This window comes from Vidua macroura, chromosome 35 (assembly GCF_024509145.1).
Source record: "Vidua macroura isolate BioBank_ID:100142 chromosome 35, ASM2450914v1, whole genome shotgun sequence".
NCBI classification, from domain to species: domain Eukaryota; kingdom Metazoa; phylum Chordata; class Aves; order Passeriformes; family Viduidae; genus Vidua; species Vidua macroura.
This window is the reverse complement of record NC_071605.1, coordinates 380,235-394,383: the sequence shown is the minus strand read 5'-3', so window position 1 is coordinate 394,383 and position 14,149 is coordinate 380,235. Positions and strand designations below refer to the sequence as shown.

At 62.9% G+C, this 14,149-nt stretch overlaps 1 protein-coding gene and 4 non-coding genes across 5 annotated transcripts; 3 read left to right on the top strand and 2 right to left on the bottom strand.

The window, feature by feature from the left end:
- The first annotated feature begins 1,224 nt into the window (after window positions 1-1,224).
- Window positions 1,225-3,792, top strand: ATRAID (all-trans retinoic acid induced differentiation factor). Its single transcript, XM_054002148.1, has 7 exons — window positions 1,225-1,436; window positions 1,797-1,927; window positions 2,225-2,296; window positions 3,079-3,150; window positions 3,216-3,337; window positions 3,430-3,530; window positions 3,619-3,792. The coding sequence occupies exons 1-7, from the start codon at window positions 1,353-1,355 to the stop codon at window positions 3,721-3,723; spliced, it is 687 nt and encodes a 228-aa protein (XP_053858123.1). The 5' UTR covers window positions 1,225-1,352; the 3' UTR covers window positions 3,724-3,792.
- An 826-nt stretch (window positions 3,793-4,618) lies between these two features.
- On the bottom strand, window positions 4,619-4,782 carry LOC128821197 (U1 spliceosomal RNA). The gene has a single exon (XR_008441035.1). It is a non-coding gene; the product is annotated as a U1 spliceosomal RNA (small nuclear RNA).
- Window positions 4,783-7,864: 3,082 nt separating this feature from the next.
- On the top strand, window positions 7,865-8,028 carry LOC128821196 (U1 spliceosomal RNA). Its single transcript, XR_008441034.1, has one exon. It is a non-coding gene; the product is annotated as a U1 spliceosomal RNA (small nuclear RNA).
- Window positions 8,029-9,877: 1,849 nt separating this feature from the next.
- LOC128821195 (U1 spliceosomal RNA) lies at window positions 9,878-10,041 on the bottom strand. The gene has a single exon (XR_008441033.1). It is a non-coding gene; the product is annotated as a U1 spliceosomal RNA (small nuclear RNA).
- Window positions 10,042-13,943: 3,902 nt separating this feature from the next.
- LOC128821194 (U1 spliceosomal RNA) lies at window positions 13,944-14,107 on the top strand. Its single transcript, XR_008441032.1, has one exon. It is a non-coding gene; the product is annotated as a U1 spliceosomal RNA (small nuclear RNA).
- Window positions 14,108-14,149: the final 42 nt, after the last annotated feature.

Sequence of the window (14,149 nt, the reverse complement as noted above, 5' to 3'; positions counted from 1 at the left end):
TGCGGGGGACCCTCTGTCCCAGCAGGGCAGCGTCAGGGGCACAGGCAGGACAAGTCTGGACTGGGGGGTGGCAGCCATGGAGTGGCACAGTGCCCACCATGATCCCATCGTGATCCCTGGAGGAATTCTTGCCTGGGAATGCTTGGTGGGATTAGGCTGAGCCCCTCTGGCACAGCCTGCCTGGGCCTGCCTGCCACTGGGCCGGGGGCAGCTGAGCTGGCACGGGGTTCTGCAGCACCGGCAGCGCCAGCAGTGTCTGGGTGGGGAATGGGGTGAGAGGGCAGTGTCTCGGCCGCCACCAGCCCTGGCCTGTCCCTGACCAGGACAGGCTCCACGTGCAGCAGCTCATGGCCAGGGTCCAAGGTCACTCCCCGCATTCCCCCATGCAGACTAAACATGGGAGGTTACGCCGCGTCCCCAGCGGGCACGCCACAGCCCCAGCCTCCTGGACGGCCCTGGCCCAAGGCTCCCATGCCCCAGAGACCCCTCGGTGCCCCCGAGGCTCTGCTGCCTCCAGCCCTGGTGTCCCCACACCCCCATCACCTGCTGGTCCCATGCCCTGCTGGCCCGGTCACCCCACTGAGGGTCTGCCGCCCCCTCACCCAGACGGTCCCGGAATGCGCCCCACGAAACCCAGCAGTCCCAGCCCCAGGCCCCGCTCTCGCAGACCTAGGGTGTCCCGTGTCCCCGCGTGGTGAGCCCGCTGCCCCGTCCCTGCCGTCCTCAGCCTGCCTCCCGCGGTGCCCCGCTCCTCTCGCTCCATCACACCCTTCCTTGCCGCCCCGTGAACGCGGGGACGCCGCTGGAGCCGCCGCTGCCCAGCGCCGTCCCCGACGCCCTCATCCCGGGGCTCCCAGGGGCTCTACTCGCCTTCCCCGGTGTCCGCGGTGTCCCTAACACTGGGGTCTGCTCCCCGTCCCCGATGTCCCCATCCCGGGGTTCTGCTCCCCGTCCCCGGTGTGGCCAGAGCCCCCATCCCGGGAGCCGGCCCCCCGGCCCCCGCTGCCCGCAGAGCGCCCGGTCCCGGTGGCGGGTGGCGGCGGTGACCTTGTCCCGGCGGCCCCGGTGCGACACTCACCGGCGGCGGCACTCGCCCCATGTGCCGCCGCAGCCGGGGCGCGCCGGGATGACGCCGCGGGCAGGCGGGGCCGCTCCCGCCGCCGCTTCCGCACGGCCGCCGCTGACGGCGTCACCGCGGGGCTCCCGTCCGCATCCCCGGCCCCATCCCGGCCCCGCCGCTGCGGGGGCCCCTCCGCGGTTCGGGTCCAGGGGGCGCCCGGGCCGGGCCGGCGGGGGGAGAACGGGCACGGAGCTGCCCCCGCCCGCTCGGGGCTCCCCGCCGCGGCGCGGGGATGCTCGGGGCTGGCGGGGCCGCGGGCGCGTTCGCGCTGCTGCTGCTGCCGCTGCTGCTGCCCCGGGCCGCCCGCGGGGTCGCGGTGAGCAACGGGGACCGGGGCCGGGCTCACGGAAGCGAGGGGAGGGCCGGAAACGGGGGGCTCCGGTGGGCAGAGGATGTCACGGGTCAGAGGTGCCGAGAGGTCAGGGAGTGCCCGGAACGGGGATGGGAGGTCGGGGGGGGGAACCGAGGGTCGGTGAGTGCCCGATCGGGGGTGTCCTGAGGTCGGGGGTGCCCGGCTTGGAGGTGCCCGGGCGTCAGGGAAGCCGTGGGTTGCCCTAAGGCGGTACCCGGGGCTCGGGTCACGCTCGGGGGTCGGGGATAGCCGGGGGTCGCGGGATGCTCGGGAGCTGGGGCTGCCCCTGTGCCGGCGCTGCCCATGGCCCCCCGACCTCCCCAGGTGTGCGGGCTCTGCCCGGGGCCGCCGCGGAACGGCTCCATCGTGGCCCGGTTCTGTGAGTCCCGGCGCGACACCGAGAGCGACGGGCGCTGCTGCCGGGAGCGGGGCCCGACCCCAGGGCGGCTTCTGGGGTACGGGGGGCCCCGGGGAGGACGGGGATGCACAGGCTGGGGGAGAATCTGGGGTGCTGGGAGGGTCGGGGGCCATGTGGTGGGAGTGCTGGGGGGATGGAGGGTGCCGGGATGGGTTTTTGGGTTCGCAGCGGTGTCAGAGGAATGGCGGGGCTGGGCAATGCCTGGATGGAGCCTCCTGGGTGGTGGTGCGGGGGCACCAGGTACAGGCTGGGGCTGAGATGGGTCACAAGAGCGTCAGGGGAAAGTGTGGGGGACACGCATGCTACTGTGTCCCCAACCACTGCCCCTTCCCAGGCTGGACCTGAGCAACTGCTCCCTGCACAGTGTCCCCCCGGGACTGGCCGAGGCCACCACTGCCATCGTCCTGTGAGTTTCCCCGGGCCCCCTTTGGCCTCTGCGAGGAGCTGGGCCGGGCTGGGAGAGGGGGTTGGGGCAGGTTTGGTGGGACATTCCCCTGGGCCCAGGCCAGCACACCATGCCCTGCTGGTCCCGGGGGCAGCTCCCTTCCCTCGTGGCTGTCAGTAACAGTCCACAGGGTCTGACCAAACAGAAACCACCCCCGTTTTTAAACGGGGAGCCCTGGGACCTGTCTGTGCAGGCAGCCTCACCCCTGTTCCCAGCAGGAACATGGGACAAATCCTTCTGGAGCTCTGTCATGTCACATGTGCATTGTCACAGGACAGCCCTCCAGTGGGGGCCTGTGCTGGCACGTGAGAGATGAGCCACATGGTCACATCACGGCTTTTGCCACAGTCCCACACAGTGTCCTCATCCCCAGGACAGGAGCCAGGGAGGTGCCACGTCCAGGGCACTGGCAGGGCTCAGGGCTCAGTGTCCAAATGAGCCCAGTGAGCCGTGGTGGCCCTCAGGGCACCGTGACACCTCAGCTCCTCAGTGTTTTTGTTAATGACCAAGCGCTCCCTCACCCCTCACCGTGCGTGACACCTCAGCTCATTTTTGTTAATGACCAAGCGGCCCCTCAGCAGCTCCACACAGACCTTTGATCCCCAGCCGTAGGGCTGCACTCCCAGGGCCTCGGGTGGGCAGGGGGGGTTGTGGGTGCATGGGAACCGCCTGAGTTCAGTGAGGTGCTGGGTGCCTGCCAGGCTGGGGGCGCCGGATGGGACTGAAGGTCCGTGTGCTCGCAGGGACTTGACCGAGAACCCGCTGACAACTCTCCCCAACGGTTCCTTCCTGGGCTTCATCCACCTGCAGAGCCTGTGAGTGCTGGGGGAGTCGGGGGCCGGGGGGTCACTGCGGCGCCGGTGCTGAGCTCTGCCCGCAGCGCGGTGCCGCTGGCGCTGCAGTGCCCAGGCGGGAGCGACGCCTGGCAGGACGTGACGGCGGACAGGAGCAGCCGGCTGTGCCAGGGACAGAGGAACGCCTGCAACAGCTCTGTGGGGCTCGGTATGGTGGGGGACTGTGGCCCTGGCAGTGGGTGCATGGGGCTGGCAGTGGGGTCTGGCCGTGGTCCCTGACCCCCTGCTCTGCCCTGCCAGCCTGGCCATGTCCTGAAAACTCTGTGTGTGCCCCTGACGGCCCCGGCCTCATCCAGTGCCTCTGTGCCAGTCCCTTCCATGGCTACAAGTGCCTGCGTGAGGTGAGTGCCTGTGGGACTGAGCCTCTCTCTGGCCGGGCCCTGGGCGGAGCAGCAGGGAGCAGTGATGCTCACTCCTGGTCCCGGGCAGGACACGTTCCCGATGCTTCTCTTTGGAGGAATCCTGGGCACTGCCACCGTGTCCCTGTCCCTGCTGCTGTGGGGCACCCAGCGGAGGAAGGCCAAGACCCCCTGAGCAGGGCAGGGGGCCGTGCCTGGGCTGGAAGCTCTGTGGCCAGAGGATCAATAAAGCTGCAGGTCCTCACTGTGTGTCCGTCTGGCTCCTTCCCGGGGGAAGGGTGGGTGTGTGGTGGAACCCACGGGAGGGGGGCAATGCAAATTCCCACTGTTATAGATACATGTTATAATACTGGCTTTTTGCAAATATTAAAATGGATTTATAGACGTAGTGTTAAAGTAACTTTCTTATAAAGACATGTTTTTTACTTCTGTTGTTAGTTAAGATTAGACATAGTAGTGAAAGGGCTGATATCAGTGTGCTTGTGTTAAAACGCCTGCTTGGATGGGATAACATCCAGTGAACACAGGATGAGGACACCTGCTACAGATCTGCCAACGATCAGCACTCACTGTCTGAAGGCAGTGTGGACCAAGGCCCGAACTGGAAGTGATAAAGGAGCCAAAACCACAGCCAGGAAACACGCAAGCTCTAAAAAGGTGGACCCAAGGAAGGGTCGTGTAAAATAGATCCTGGAATATGTAAACTCGTTTATGGATATGCATAAGGATCTACGAACATGCAACAGACTGATTTAAGGGAAAAGGTGTTTAAGGGACATCCCCGAAGGCAATGGCGTGGTCTTGGCTGAGCACCAAGATGCACCCGGCCGCAATAACCTTTGCTTTATGGCATGTGCCCGCTGTCGTCCTTTATTAAACTGGTAACACTTTCACAGGAGAGTGAACGTACTTTTCACCACGCTGGCTCGGGCCAGAACGGCGGTGAGCGGGAGGAGCAAGCGTCTGACCGGGAGCCAGCTGGGCTCCGACAGCTTGGCAGATAAGCAATAGGCCCACAAGTACAAAAATAGCTACTCTCTAGCTTGAATCTGTCATTAACCACAGAAAACCAGGGGAGAGCGCGAACGCAGTCCCCCACTACCACAAATTATGCAGTCGAGTTTCCCGCATTTGGGGAAATCGCAGGGGTCAGCACACCCGGAGTGCAAGGGATGAGCCTCGCCCTGGGAAAACCACCTGCCTGATCATGGTGTCTCCCCTGCCAGGTAAGTATGACTCCCGCACCGCCCCGCCCGCACCGCCCGCCCGCCCCACGCCCCGCAAACACACGCCCGGCCCCGCCCCGGCCCCGCTCCCGCCCGGCCCCGCTCCCGCCCGGCCCGCACGGCCCGGCCCGCACGGCCCGGCCCGCGCAGCGCCCGCGGACGCGCCAGGGCAGCGCGGGCTTGGCGCGGGCTGGGGCCCGGCATGCCGCGCGCCGCACGCTCATCTGCATGGACACGCCCCCACCGCCCCGCTCGCCCCGCCCCTCTCCGGGCCGGCCCCGCCGCTCCTCGGAGCCGCCCGGGCCGGGCCCCGCCGGGAGCCCCGGGTGCCGCGGGAGCCGCTGCCCCGAGCCCGCGGCTCTTCCCTCCCTTCGGGCCGGGTTCTGTTCCCCGCCAGCGGCCAATGGCTCAGCGGCCACGACCTCCCGCGGCCGGGATTACCTTTTCCCCGGGTACTGCCCGCTCCTGCCGTGCCCCTCCCGGAGCTGCCGTGCCCCTCCCGGTCCTGCCGTGCCCCTCCCGGAGCTGCCGTGCCTCTCCCGGTCCTGCCGTGCCCCTCCCGGTGCTGCCGTGCCCCTCCCGGTCCTGCCGTGCCTCTCCCGCTCCTGCCGTGCCTCTCCCGGTGCTGCCGTGCCCCTCCCGGTGCTGCCGTGCCCCTCCCGGAGCTGCCGTGCCCCTCCCGGTCCTGCCGTGCCCCTCCCGGAGCTGCCGTGCCTCTCCCGGTCCTGCCGTGCCTCTCCCGGTCCTGCCGTGCCCCTCCCGGTGCTGCCGTGCCCCTCCCGGTGCCTCTCCCCCGCGCAGCCCGCTCCTCTCGGCTTTCTCTTTTCCCTCGGAGTAGCGGCGAGCCGGGCGTGCGGCGTTCCCGGGAGAAGCGGTCGGTCACACGGCTCTGTCTGCAGGCACTGATGGACAGCTAAAAACCTGCAGGCTTTATTCAAACCTCGAGATGTCGTTTCCCCCTTAGAGCTGCATCTTCCCTCTCGAGGGCAAGGAAGAGGCGGCTCTGTTGAGCCCCGGGGCTGCGAGAGAAGACGTCTGTCACACCGAGCCCCAAAGTGCGTCCTGGCGTCGGGACCGGGCCGGGAGGGCGTCGGGATCGGGGACAGCGCCGGGAACATCGGCGCTCTGGGCCGGGCTCCCCGTAACTCCCGCACCCGTCTGTCCCGGTGATTTCGGCTTCTTCTGGGGCACCAGAGAGGCAAATTCGAATTGGCAATAACCCGAGCTGTACAAAAGAGCCTGTGAACATTTCCAGTCCTCGCTGGGCCTCTCGTCCTACCGGGGCTGGTCTTTTCTCACCGCTTGGGCTCCCGGGTTCAGCTCAGCTTTTAGCAGACTCACGTTTCTCTCTTGCCCCAGGATTCCCAAAGCCCAAACCGGTGCTATGAGGGCACTTAAATGTAGGAATGTGCTCTCTGCTGAGGGAGTGATTAAATCCTTCTGTGTCTGTTTAAAAAGGCAAAAAGCCTCCAAGTTTCTTTCACCAATTTGGTCAAAAGACACCTCATAAGACCTTTAAGACTTCACCTCAAACCTAAGGTTACCTAATTAGACAAAGGCTAAAAAGTTTCACTTAGGTAATTCACTAGAAAAAGAAGAGAACAAAGGAAATAATTGCGTTTGTGGGGTGTTTTAGTAGAAGCAAGGACCTCTTGCCCCTGGCTCAGTTTTTCTCTGTAAGAGCTTTGTTATTTTGCCTTTTATTAAACCTTTTTCTGTTTCCAACACTACCTCAGAAGCCATCCTGCTAATTTTATGCGACTCGGGGTAGCTAAACTATGTCAAGTGTAATAAATTCTCTGAGAGCTGATACAAGACCTAGCTTAAAGAGAAACATATCGCCTAAAACTTTCCCTGGCTGAATGGGCAGAGCTGCACCTTCCATGCATTTCCCAGAGGAACATGCAAACCAGACAGAGTCCTTTGCAAAAGTGAATTGTGCATTTTCCTTTCACAGCAAACCCCGCCCGAGCAGTGGCAAAGGGCACTCGGGCACGTGGGGAAAGCGATGGGGTCACTTTGTGTTCCCGGTCCCGAATTCCATGGGATGTCCGAGGGATTTCCTGCCCTGAGGGATTTCCTCCCACTGCAGCAACAACAGCGACCTTTTACTCACAGCAAGCTCCCTCACAGCCAGTAACTACGGAGCGAGATACTCCAGTATCCACTGGAAAACCCACGGCTCCATTCCCCGGCTTAAGTGGAACCCAGGGATTGGCCGGGGCGAGAGGAGATGCCTGCGGTCCCCTTCACTCCGGCCCAATCTCTTCCCCTTCCGATTTTTCCTTCTGTCCAGGCTCAGCCCGTCCTGCCCGCAACCCAGCCCGTGCTATTTCGGAGGGAGTTAATCCCAGCTCAGGGGCTGCTCCCTGCCATGGGCCTCGCCCTGTGCCTCTGCGCCGCCCCCGGCAGCAGCTGTGGTCATTTCTGCAGCACCACCTGGGAATGCCCGTGCCCTCCGTCCTGGTCTTTTCCGGAGATTCTGTCCCAGACCCGGCACGGGCTGCCGAGCAGCATCGGGTTAAACGGCGCCGTGCTCGCTTCCCGTGCCGGGTCTGGATCCCTTCGGGACTGGGATCTGTTCGGGATCTGGTTCCGTTCGGGTTCCGGTTCCGTTCGGGTTCCGGTTCCGTTCGGGATCGGGATCAGTTCGGGTTCCGGTTCCGTTCGGGATCCGGTTCCGTTCGGGTTCCGGTTCCGTTCGGGAGGTTCCGGACGCTCCCGGCAGGGGCGGTCCCGCTCCGCCGCGCCGCCAGGGGGCGCTGCCACGAGGGGCGGCCCGAGGCGGAGTTTGGAGAGGGGGCGTGGCCATGCAAATCACAGCGGGGAGGGGGCGATGCTGTGCATGTGGGCGACATGGGCGTGTCCATGCAGATAAGCGTGCGGCGCGCGGCATGCCGGGCCCCAGCCCGCGCCAAGCCCGCGCTGCCCTGGCGCGTCCGCGGGCGCTGCGCGGGCCGGGCCGTGCGGGCCGGGCCGTGCGGGCCGGGCGGGAGCGGGGCCGGGCGGGAGCGGGGCCGGGGCGGGGCCGGGCGTGTGTTTGCGGGGCGTGGGGCGGGCGGGCGGTGCGGGCGGGGCGGTGCGGGAGTCATACTTACCTGGCAGGGGAGACACCATGATCAGGCAGGTGGTTTTCCCAGGGCGAGGCTCATCCCTTGCACTCCGGGTGTGCTGACCCCTGCGATTTCCCCAAATGCGGGAAACTCGACTGCATAATTTGTGGTAGTGGGGGACTGCGTTCGCGCTCTCCCCTGGTTTTCTGTGGTTAATGACAGATTCAGTAATCGGTATTTCTTAACAGGAGATGCTGGTTTCCTCTTTCTGTGCCGCTTTTCCTGCTGTGGCATTGCACGGGTGATGAGTTTTCTCCCAGCGGCCGGCCGTTCGATGGTCGCACTCTCTGCCTGCCCGGGCCCGTCGCTGTCCCGTCCGTGCAGAAGCGGCAGAAGTTCGCAGCCCCTCAGGAGCAGTCGGGCTTCGCCGCTTTTGCCTCCTGGCTCCCGGCCGAGCACGCTCGAAGCGGCTCCGGCCCGCCCCGCGCTCGCCTGCGGCAGACGGCGAGACTCGGGTTTGCCTTTACGGACCACTCTGCGCCCCGCTGCCGACGGTGGCACGGCTGGGAGGAGAGATTCCGTCCTGCCCGGGTTTGGGCAACTGACACAGAGAAAGCAATCAGAGCTCAGCAGCACCTTTGGATGCTCGTTGAGCACGTTTTCTTTATTACGGCGTGCCGGGCGCGTGAGGGACAGATCCTGCCTTTCCTTGGTTGTGAGAGGGAAGATGTGCTCTAATGTCTTTACAAATAATTTCATGGGTGAAGCTATGGGTGGTAACGGCTGTGAAACGGGTCCGAATGTCTCTGCTGACTTTGGGCAGCAGGTTTGTTGCAGAGCCCAGACAGCCTGGCTCCTGAAGGAGTCTGCACAAGGCTGAGCTCCTGAACTTTGGGGTAAAATAACGAGTTCGAGGGGGGAATACGTGGTAAGTGGGTCGGGAAGGCTGCACCTTCCTGGTACCTCAGCCAATGGGGAAAGGAAGAGGGCAACATGCAGCTGGGAGTTAGGATAAAAGGAGGCTGCACCCTCCAAAAACCTGGGAGAGAAAACCCCACGGACGTGTGCTCCAGTGGACTCTTGGCCTTTATTCAAATAAAGTTGAAAAATTCCTCTGTCTCCTTTCTGGACATAAACCTCTGGCGTTTGTAGATTTTTCTGACAGTTACAAAGTTATTTCCGTTATCTAGCATTACAGCGTGTTTATTAATTTAATTTCTAAGACATCATTTACATTTTCTTAAAAATGCTTTTCGTAACTTCGCCTACACATTTTGAGTTATTTCATGGTCTCTGCTGTTATCTTGCATCATAAACAGTTCCTTACAGGCTTTTCTAGTGGTCATTCCGAAGCTGACTTGGTTTTTGGTAAACTTTATCTTGGCAGCTCCTCTTTTCTCGTTAGCTCCAGCACTTGTCCTCTTCAGACCGGGTTTTTCTACATTCGCAGCTAAAAGCATCCTTTGTTGTGCTATCTCGTTTGTTACAGTTGAGCATAACACTGTACACAGTTTATTCTGCGAGAAAGGGGATGAATTTCCTTTTATATCAGCTCCCATGGCTCACAAGGACGGGTCAAATTCCTGCCGCTGGAAGTCCGGCAGCACTCGCGGACTCGGTAGGAGTGACCCAGACAGCGATCACCGAGCGGGACTGGCATCTCCGCGCCTTCTGCCTCGCGGGGGCCCGCTCGGAACCGCTCTCCGCCAGGTGATTCCCTGGGCCCGCAGACCCGGGGTGGGACGGGCCGGGACGCGGCAGTCCAGAGCCCCCCTCGGGAGCCGCTCTCCAATTCCAGCAGGGAACAACCCGGGCACCGGCAGCGCCGGTTTGCGGAGGGCACGGCGGGAGATGCTCCAGGACCCCCGGCTATCCCTAAGCCACCTACCGGGGACGGGACGGGGACACGGTGACCGCCTCCGCTCACGCGGTTCAGCGCTGCCACCCAAACACAGCAGCAGCCAGAGCCCGGCGCTGCGGTGCCCGCACAGACGGGGTTCTACAGATTGTAGGCGAATGATTTCAGATTTCTATTCTTCAACCAGAAAACCAGGGGAGAGCGCGAACGCAGTCCCCCACTACCACAAATTATGCAGTCGAGTTTCCCGCATTTGGGGAAATCGCAGGGGTCAGCACACCCGGAGTGCAAGGGATGAGCCTCGCCCTGGGAAAACCACCTGCCTGATCATGGTGTCTCCCCTGCCAGGTAAGTATGACTCCCGCACCGCCCCGCCCGCACCGCCCGCCCGCCCCACGCCCCGCAAACACACGCCCGGCCCCGCCCCGGCCCCGCTCCCGCCCGGCCCCGCTCCCGCCCGGCCCGCACGGCCCGGCCCGCACGGCCCGGCCCGCGCAGCGCCCGCGGACGCGCCAGGGCAGCGCGGGCTTGGCGCGGGCTGGGGCCCGGCATGCCGCGCGCCGCACGCTTATCTGCATGGACACGCCCACTCAGCGGTACCTGCGCCGCTATTGCCGCTTCTGCCGCGCGCTCCTATTGCCCCGCCCCCTCTCGCTGACCGGAACCGGTCCCGGTCCCGCTCCGGGTCTGGGTCCAGGTCCCGGTCCCGGTCCCGGTCCCGCTCCGGGTCTGGGTCCAGGTCCCGGTCCCGGTCCCGGTCCCGGTCCAGGTCGCGGTGCCGGTCCGGGTCGCGGTCCCGGTGCCGTCGTGCCGTTCAGGACTCGGTGCCAGGGCACAGCGGGGCCGGGCTCAGAGCCGCAGCAGCGGCGGAGCGTGGCCACCACGGTACCGAGAGCAGGAGCGGTGCCGTGGGGCAGCGCAGGGGCTGCGGGCCAGGGGGACCCGGTGTGCCTCGGGGACACAGACAGCTCCGTGCTGGCTGACACCGAATCGTTAAAACCGGAAATCACGGCAGAGACTCTCTAACTAGGCAAAGTTAGAAAGCGGTATGTTTATTACACCAGCGGGCAGCTCGGGGGGGGGTCGTTCCCGAAATGCGTGACCGCACCGAACGAGGATTTTTGCCTTCTATTTATTTCCCAAATTAATACATACCCATAACACCGGCACCTCCCATCCCCGCTCGGTATTAAAATGAGGTTATTAGTCCTTCACACGTGCGCAGTTCTTCTCTTGAGTTCTTCTCTTGAATTGGGTCGGTGGTCTCAAATTGGGTCAGTGGTGCCAGGGATGAAGTCAGGCAGGTCTCTGTGACCTTCTGGCAGGATCCGAGGCCACCTGCTCCGTGATGCATTGACACAGGGTCCAGGTGCTGGGCATTGTTCTGCTGGTTTCAGTATGTTCCTATAATGGTTCACTTGCTCCACTTCCTTCTGCAAATAAGCTCATAATACAACAACTAGCTTTAGCTTAAGCATCTAATAATCATTAACCTGTCGCTGGTGTATCTAACTTCGATATGCATCGGTTGTAACCCTCAGCTAACACCTTAACCCTTTTAAAATCATGACTGAAGCCTGCGAAGGGAAAGGGACACCGGGGAGACTGGCAGGGCAGCAGGGGCCTCGCTGGGTGGAAATGGCTCGTCCTGGGCTCCAGCACAGGCCCCCAGGCTGGCACCCACGGGGTCCAGAGCCCTTCACGGCCCAGCCACCCCCAGCCCCGCGGCGGTCGGGGCGCTGGCAGCAGCACAGTGAGAGCAGATGCCCGTGGAGGGGATGGCCACGTGTTGTCCCGGTTTTTAAAAGTGTTAAGTTTCCTTTTATAGTTCTTTTGAGAGTCTTAAAGTTCTCATAAAACTTCTTCAGTTTTCTGATCTGTTTACATATTTCTACTGGAGTTCTCACACACTGTTCATGTAAACAATGATTCTTTTGCATTCTTCTTTGTGAGAAGAGAGAACTGATGGACTGTTAGTTTGACCAGTGTGGCTGGAGAGGTGGTAATTCCATCCTCCAATCCACAGTCACCTCTAGAATTCTATAAATACCAGATACTCATATAAGACACTCTTTTTTAGCCTTTAAACTTACCAAACGTTTGTGTACTTCATGTCCAATAACAACAGCCACGAGCACACCGTGCCGTGGAAATGCCCACGCACCCTCCAAGGGGAAGCAAGGGGTCCTCAAACCCCGGTATTCATTTCAGCCCAGAGCCACCAGCTCCCGTGACCCCTCGGGGCCTTGCACACCCAAAGCCAACGCCATGGCCCAGCTCCTCTCCTGTCCCTGCTGGCTGGGTGTAAGAGGCCGTCTGAAGCCCCCACATTTGCCACGAGGAGAAACCCCTTCCCCCCATACAGATCCAGCTTGGAGGGAGCGGCAGTGCGGGTGTAACTGCTGTACCTTAGGTTGGCTGTTCCGAACAAGGCCTGGCAAGAACTTGGCAAGGAGTTGGCAAGGACCTGGCATGGACCCAGCAAGGAACGGCCCGCTGCATATTCACCCACTCTCCACCATTTAAGCCCAATGAACTTTTGGGGTGACTCCCGTGGTCTCTCACTGAAGACCCCTCATCTGCCTCGTCACCACTGTGACAGACGGAGATCGAAAACCCCCTCCCAAGGACTGAGACTGAGACCCCTACCACAGGGAGTGGGGAAACCACTGATGACATGACCTGTTCTTCTTCAGTGATTCCAATGGACTTATTCTTCATTGTGTTCGTCCTGCCTCGGTGGTTTCTGTGGACTCACCTGTTCCCCCGCAGCAATCACAATAGACTGTCATTCTCCTGCATGTTCCCCCCTCTCTCCTCTGTGGACTATAACTGGACCCCTGAGCTGACCAGAACTTCGGAGACTCCCCCGACACGACAGACGGATCCCCATCGTCCGGACCACTGAGGATCTCGCCTGTGTTGGTAGCTATTCCCATAGCCCTCTTCTCTCTCTCTCTCTACCCTTTAATCTCCTTTCTGATCCCCACTATCACATTTACTGTTCTGGCCCATAATAAAGGTGCATTTGTTGTGATTAACTGGCAGTCCCTTGTTGTTTGCCTTTTTTGCACTTTGGGATCGGTGAGAAGAACCATCAGGACACCCCGCAATAAGCGGATCGTGACACTGGGGTCTCAGTGATGTGCCGGCTGCTCGTGGGCTGGGGGTGCCCATGCAGGACCGTGGCACGTGCTGTCCATGTGCAGAACGAAGGCAGGGAGCAGAAATGCCCTTTCACAAAGTCCAGCACAAACTTCTCCCATTGCGTGGAAGACCTGGAGCAAAGCAACCTGAGGCTGTGTCTCAGCTTTCAGATGGGTAGCAACGGCTTCTGAACATGGAGGATGAGTAGGGAACCCCCTGGGGCGGCATCAGGGTCTTGTTGGGTTTGTCACTGTTGGTGTTTGTGTCTATGAGGGTTCAGCTGATCCAGCCTGGAAGCAAACTGGACCGTGAGAGTCCGGAAACGAGGCTTGGATGGGGCAGACGGGGCAGAGGAACAATCCTGAGTGCACGAAGGGATGGGGAGGAAGAGGAGGGGAGGGGGAAGGGCTTTGACAGAGGCTGTCCGTCACTACGCAGCCCATGCTCTAGCAGACAAGTAGGGGCAATGGGACACCCGGGCTGCAGCGATGAGGGACCGTGAGCTCCCGGGCACCAGGGACCCCTGTGCCGCAGCTCCCGGAGGAGAGCAAGGTGATGGGAGCCGCCCTTCCCCAGCAGTGACGTGCCAATGGCCAGCGAACACACCAGCGGCCCTGCCAGCCGACAGCGCAGGGACAGGACAGGGACCGAGCCGGGCCGTCAGCGCTCGGCGGGACCGGGCAAACGAGGGACCAGCCCCGGGAAGGAGCGGCAGCGCTGGAGCCGCCCGGGTGACCCTCCCGCGGGTCCGGGGGCACGGAGACCGCGGAGCCCCGGCGCGGGCGGGGAGGTGGGGCCGGCCGGGCGGGGAGGTGACCACGCAGCTCCGGCCACGGCCGGCGGGAGCGCCCGGGACCGGCAACGGCGCTGTCACGGTGGGGGCGTGTCCATGCAGATGAGCGTGCGGCGCGCGGCATGCCGGGCCCCATCCCGCGCCAAGCCCGCGCTGCCCTGGCGCGTCCGCGGGCGCTGCGCGGGCCGGGCCGTGCGGGCCGGGCCGTGCGGGCCGGGCGGGAGCGGGGCCGGGCGGGAGCGGGGCCGGGGCGGGGCCGGGCGTGTGTTTGCGGGGCGTGGGGCGGGCGGGCGGTGCGGGCGGGGCGGTGCGGGAGTCATACTTACCTGGCAGGGGAGACACCATGATCAGGCAGGTGGTTTTCCCAGGGCGAGGCTCATCCCTTGCACTCCGGGTGTGCTGACCCCTGCGATTTCCCCAAATGCGGGAAACTCGACTGCATAATTTGTGGTAGTGGGGGACTGCGTTCGCGCTCTCCCCTGGTTTTCTGGTTGAAAAAACAGATGAAGAATACAGGACGCGTG

Coding starts and splice junctions, on each gene's coding strand:
- ATRAID (XM_054002148.1), top strand. CDS start 1,353: ATGCTCGGGGCTGGCGGGGCCGCGGGCGCGTTCGCGCTGCTGCTGCTG. Junction 2,297..3,078: donor GCCACCACTGCCATCGTCCT/GTGAGTTTCCCC, acceptor GTGTGCTCGCAG/GGACTTGACCGAGAACCCGC. Junction 3,531..3,618: donor GCTACAAGTGCCTGCGTGAG/GTGAGTGCCTGT, acceptor GGTCCCGGGCAG/GACACGTTCCCGATGCTTCT.